This window comes from Belonocnema kinseyi, chromosome 7 (assembly GCF_010883055.1).
Source record: "Belonocnema kinseyi isolate 2016_QV_RU_SX_M_011 chromosome 7, B_treatae_v1, whole genome shotgun sequence".
In the NCBI taxonomy this organism is placed as follows: domain Eukaryota; kingdom Metazoa; phylum Arthropoda; class Insecta; order Hymenoptera; family Cynipidae; genus Belonocnema; species Belonocnema kinseyi.
In genome coordinates this window covers 70322567-70329090 of record NC_046663.1, presented here as the reverse complement: position 1 = coordinate 70329090, position 6524 = coordinate 70322567, and the positions used below count along the sequence as shown (strand labels likewise).

General features: G+C 27.2%; 1 protein-coding gene across 1 annotated transcript in view; it reads left to right on the top strand.

Moving 5' to 3' along the window:
• LOC117176722 overlaps window positions 1-5745 on the top strand; it is a 71985-nt gene extending 66240 nt beyond the window's left edge. Inside the window, exon 4 of the mRNA XM_033366984.1 lies at window positions 4149-5745. Within this exon, the coding sequence (XP_033222875.1) occupies window positions 4149-4540 (392 nt within the window). The 3' untranslated portion in view covers window positions 4541-5745. The remainder of the gene's footprint in view (window positions 1-4148) is intronic.
• Window positions 5746-6524: the final 779 nt, after the last annotated feature.

Sequence of the window (6524 nt, the reverse complement as noted above, 5' to 3'; positions counted from 1 at the left end):
TTCACTCTTACACTCGCTTTGCTACCTGTGTATATTGTTTTTATAGCTTGTAGGATCCATCCATTGACTCCATACTCTTTCAGAATTTCCCAAAGTTTACTAATGATCTACAATTATCTACACACTTCCATATACTCAATCTATTTGAATCTTTGTATTTATACGTATTTCTGTTGACAAAACAAATTTTTATGAATTTTGACTTAAACAAAATTTAAAAAAATGACCATACAAAATGTTAACTATTTTACGATACATTCAAGAAAGAAATATTTGTAAAGGACTGGAAAGCAGAAAATTAAAATATTAAAATTAATTAGAAAAAAATCTTTTTATTAAAATGTACTAAAAATAAAAAATAATATAATAAGAAATAAATTAAATAAATATAATAAATCATAAAATTGGTTTCCTCATAATCGCATGAAAGGCAATAATATTCTTCGTATAATTAGTCTGACTTAAAGGTCAAATGCCAATTTAATATAAAAAAATATTGCAAAAAAACGTCAAATTTCAATATTATAAAAAAATATTGGAACAATTCTGGAAATAATTAACATTTTTTAAGTCGAACTTGGTTAAAAAAAGTTGACAAATTTTATACAATGATTTTATTCATCAAATAATTTAAAAAAAACGATATAGTTATATTTTTATAAATATTACTTAATTTACTAAAATATGCATAAATATTTTCAAAAAAGGTTTGTAAGTATTAACAAATTTTTTAAAAATTGCGATATTTTTGCACGAAGTTTGACTCCAGGGCTGAGTGTAGGGAACAAATTCTAAAAATATTCCAACATTTGAGAAAAATTTGATCGACACTTGCCTTTATAATATGCCCAAGAACTCAAAATAATATTAATTATTTTCAGAGTTATTCCAATTCTAACAGCTTTAAAAGCAAACGTGTATATAACTTCCACCGGGATTTTATTTCTTGAAATCTCTCTAATAACCGGCAAATAGTGAATTTATTTAATAATCGAGACTTTCTAATTTTTAGTAGAAACTTGATGTGAAGATAAATAAATTTTTGAAAATTTTGAACGAATATAATTTTTCATTGTTAAATTCTGAACATTATAATTTCTTAAATGTACCACTTTAAGTTGTTACTTCAAAATTTAATTTGAGTATCTCAGAGTTAAAAAAGTTCAACGCTTGCATTTAAAATTTTGAAGGCTTTAGATTAAAATTTTAAAAGGTATAACGTTTTACATTTTTAAGGCCTTGAAATTCATTTTATGCAAATTAGAAGTTAAAGAAGTTCAAACTCTATATTCACGCAATGTATTGAACGGTTGAATTTAAAATTTTCAATTTGGACGGCTCTCAGTTTTAAGAACTTTAATCTCGAAATCCTATTTGGAGATACCTAATTTCAAATTTCATATTATCGAACGTTTATATTTTTAAAGTGTTCCCGACTTTTTAATTCTTCATTTTCATTCTGTCAAATTTTGATGAACCGAAATTTAATGCCATAATTTTTTATTTTCAAACATTTTAATTCATAATATTACCGCTGTGAATGCTTTAATTTGTTATCAAATTTTCTGAACCAATCGCGATTTTTTTTTTAAATTTGGATGTTGTAAATAACTTTGAAAACTAATAAGCTTATATATTTATAAAAATAATAAACTAATACTATCGGCAAAGTAAAAACACTTAACAATTCTTTCAAAAGTGTCCGCTGGGGCGCATGGAGTTGTTTAAATTTCCTCTTTCGATCACCGAAATTAAACAAGACTTTGCTCGGTTATTATCGGATGAGGGATCGCCGTTCTAGTTGGGGATTTATTTAATACCATATAGTATCAGTTCGAGAGTGAAAGGCAGCTTTTAAGATTTGAAAAATATACCCCTTACCACCATCTAGGACGACTACCAAAAAGGTTCGGTGATAAAAAAATAAGCCTTAAATTATTCCCCGGGAAAATTTGGTACATTTCATGTTTGTAAACTTTTAAGCTACGAGATTAATTTTTCATTGCTCAATCAAATTTTTTTTAGCTTTTTGTAATATAAGACATACAATTTTGAAAGATTTAAAATTAGATCTATGTTTAAAATTGTTAATTTTATACTTTCGAAGATTTTAGTATAATTCAAGATCAATTTCTCTGCGTTGCTTCCAAATAAAGTTAATAATGATCATTATAGTTTCGCCATATTTTTTTATAAATTGTCCAGTAACAATCCATATTAATTTATCATACTGTAAAATGAGAAACCAAATAAGTTGTAAAAATGCTAATTTTTTAATATTTTTAAATATATTGATATGTTCTGCATACATTTTAAAATGATTTCTGACATATTTTCCTTTTATCACAGTTGTATGTCCTGTCACCCTGATAAAAAAAATAATTTTAAGCAGTTTAAAAATTTTTTTGTTTTTGAAAATTTCATTCACTAAAATGGCCAACTTTTTGCCAATCCCAGTGGTGTAGCCGAGGCCTGGCGGGGCCTGGTGACGCCAGGAAACTTTTAAAGGCCTGGTCTTGCCAAACTACTTTCTTGTCATATGGAAAATTTTCTACCATAAAAGATACATTTTCAATCCAAAAGGACGATTTTTAACAACATAGTTGAATTTTCAACCAAAAATTATGGCTTTAATAAAATAGTTAAATTTTCTAAAAATAACTAGTTTTTTAACAAAACAGTTTAACTTTTAATCTAATAGTTAAATTTCCATAAAAAAGTTCATTTTCAACCAAGAAAGAAGACTTTTCTACCATAAAAGATGAATTTTCAACAAAAGAGTAAAGTTTTTAGACTAAAATTTCGAATGCTTCAGAAAACAGTCGCCTTGTAAATCGAAAAAGATGAATTTTGAACAAAATATATATATTTTTTCGAAAAAATTATTTAATTAAAAAGCCAAAAAGACGAATTATATACAAAAATAAATTGAATTTTCTACCGAAAAATATATATTTTCTACCAAAAAGTTTAGTTTTCTACCAAATTGTTGAATTTCCAAGCCAGAAAGATGAATTTCGTTCAAAACAGTAGAATTTTTAACATAAAAGTTAATTGAAAAGCAAATAGTTAAATTTTCTACTAAAATTATCAATCCTGAATAAAAAATTATTTTGTTTACAAATTAGTTTAAATTGAAGTCAAATAATCGAATTTTTAACCATACAAGATTAATTCTGAACGAAGCATGTAACCGTTCACATTTCAACTGAAAAACTCCATTTTTTTACCAAAAAGGGTAAAATTGCAATCAAGAAGATTAAATTTCTATCAAGAAACACGAATTTTCAACAAAGTTGTTCAATTTTCAACCTTAGAGATGAACCTTCCGATAAAAAAAATTAATATTTAACAAAGTAGTTGAACTTTTGTTAAAAACGATGACTTTTTAACAATGTAGTTGCATTTTCAAAAAATAATTAAATTGTAAAGCTAATAATAGAATTTGGAACCAAACGAGATGATTTCTGAACCAAAAATAGAATAGCAGCATAAGCATTTTCAATAAAAATATTAAGTTTTACCCAGAAATATAGTTGGATTTTCTTACTTGAAGTTCTAAATTGTATCTAAGTTCATGATGTTATTTTCACTTTACCCCCCCCCCCACCCCTCAAGAAGTAGTTTGTGAAAAGAACGGCTAAGCAACTTTTTCTTTTAGGACAACACCATTGCAATAAACTTTAAATAATAGTTTGATTGATTTCACCTCAGAAATACTCTTTAAAAATAAATTTGTATTGACTTCAGAAAACTAAAGATGATTTCTTTAACAAGATATTTGCAAAATTGGATGCGCAATGCGACTTTTGTGATCACATAGCCACGCCAACAGTTCACGACTGTAGAGTCCATGAATTGAAAATAAACGCGGAAAGTTTCTCTATTTATTATCATTTGAAGTAAAGTACTTCAATGATTGAAATTACTTAAATGAAATCAGATTTCATGTATTTTTTTGTAATCTACAATCAACTATTTAACAAGTAATGAAAACAAAATTCATTACTTGTAGAAGATTTTTTTCTCAAAACAAAAATAAAATAAACATTATTGCTTTATTCTCAAACTGAAAGAAATGAATTCTTACGCAACAAACTTATTATCTAATTATTATCCTTTTTTATTAATGATAATATAATTTTCAGGAGAGTCTCCAAGTGGAATCTTGAAGGAATACGATATAAAACGTGACCAAAGAATTGGCTTCCGAGATTTGTTGTTAGCCAGCAAAGGTGAATTAAGGACACCAGGAATTCAGGAACCAACTGAGGATCCAAATTACGATCCACAAAAAAAAGTGTCGTTAATGTCATCAGAGAGAGATAATTTTCAAAAAATTGACAGACTGGAAAACAAAATTGAACCAATCGAGTTCGATGTAGCACCAGCAGTAACTCGACTTCTCAGTTCTGAGAGGGAACCGGAAGTTATGGAAAATCATGAAAGAGATTTCGACGAGGAACCATCTTCTCCACAATCTGCTCTTCAAATTGACGAGAGAGAAGAGAGAGTGATTAGTCCAGAGCTTCCTAGCTAACTAGCAATTTCATTAGGATTCGTTCCTACATCATAAGCATATTTTCATAAGCATTTTTCATTCCTCGTGTAGTGTAATATATTATATATAGTATTATAAATATAAATATATATTATAAATATATTAGCACGTAAGTATCAACGTCGCCGGTAATCAGGTCGTTAGTAATTACTGGACATTTTTTTATTCATAGAACGAGAAAATCTGCTTTTCACTTTTTTCCTAGTATATCCATTTATTACTGCGATCAACATGCAAGAGTTTAATTTTCGATTCGTTTCTTGTGAGAACCAAAGTGGTGATTCAGATTTATCTAAATTCAATAACACTAAAATTATCCTTCTCGGTATATAAATACTGATATCCCGTATCTATTTAAATTGCTTCCTTCTGTGAGTTTTTAGTTGCAGACGTGTCAAGTCCAAAATTAAATGGAAATGTAATAATAAATTCGAATATAAGTTTTAATTATAATTTTGAAATCATTGTGAATGAATGGTATATTCTTATTTGGGATTTGAAGTGAGAAAAGCAGTAACACCAAAGAGTAGATAATTTTAAACAGCATTTCGCTGTAGCCGAGGTTGTAGCAGAATAAGTTTCGCTTTAGAGAAAAGTGTCATAATTGTAACTGCCAAGCGATGGTTTATGTATTATGTAATCTGTAATAATTATTGAAGGACTTTTAATTTTTCTAGCCAAAGCTTCCAATACTACGAACGGATACGTTTCATGATACTGTGCTTTCTTAAGCTGAACCAGTCAAATTGTCATTAATTGCATCAGTATTTTTAGTTATATTGCTGGCGAACCAGTGATTTTCCGACCTTCACTGGGTGAGCCAGTAAGTGAGTCAACTAACACAGCATTACTGGATATACCAGTGACGCCAAATGTAGATGTGTGTCGCCGGTCGGCATTTCTCGAGTGAAACCGAACTTTATTGTGTACTTGTATTTTTGCTGTAACGAACCGTAACAAAATATTTACCCCCACCCCTTGAATTAGGCAGAGTGCCCGAGAACTTCAGTTTCAAAATTTCAGAACTTCAGTTTCATTTTCCTTAATCATTAATATTCAAATACCTGCATTTAAATCCTCTAATAATTTTAACAGTGAATATTTTAGAATCGGAATAAAACAACATTTCAGATACAAATTTAAAATTCGAAAATTTATTAACTTATTTTAAACAACAAAATGTCTTTACTACTATAAAATGTGGCTTCTTAACAAAATAATTACATTTTTAACATAATAGTTCAATGTTCAACCTAAAAAGATAAATTCCCAAGAAAAAAGTGTTATAGTTTATATTTTAATCAAAAAAGATGAAATTCATATAAAAAAATTTAAAACCAATTAGACTAATTTTTAACAAATGAAGATTTTTTATTCAAGAAAGAAATTAAAGTTGGTCTAAATTCTTGAACCATCAAACCAAAAGATGAATTTTCTTTACAAACATTGAATTTTACAACAAAAAAATATGACTTTAGCAAGAAATTAATTTTCCACTAAACGGTTAAATTTTCGAACAAGGAGATAAGCCTTTAATAAAAAAAATACATTCTTAACAATATTGTTTAACTTTTACCCAAGTAGTTGAGTTTTTATTCGAAAAAAGATTAATTGTCAAGAAAGTAGTTAACTTATAACCAAAGAGATGAACTTTCAACTAAACATTTAATCTTAAAAAGAAAGGATTTCTAAACAAAGTGATTCAACCAAATTTTTCAAACAAAATCGTTGAATACTCGAGCAAAGAATAATAATTTTTAACCAAAAATTTGCATTTTCATGGCCAAAAATTAAATTTATAATAAAACAGCTGAATTTTTTAATCAAAAAGATTAATATTCAAAAAAATAGTTGATGTTCTGTCAAAAAAGATTTCAGTTGATTTTTCACGATCAAAATATGAATTTTTAAATAAGAAATAAGTTTCTATTTAAAAAATTGAAGTTTTATTTTAAAAAGGCAA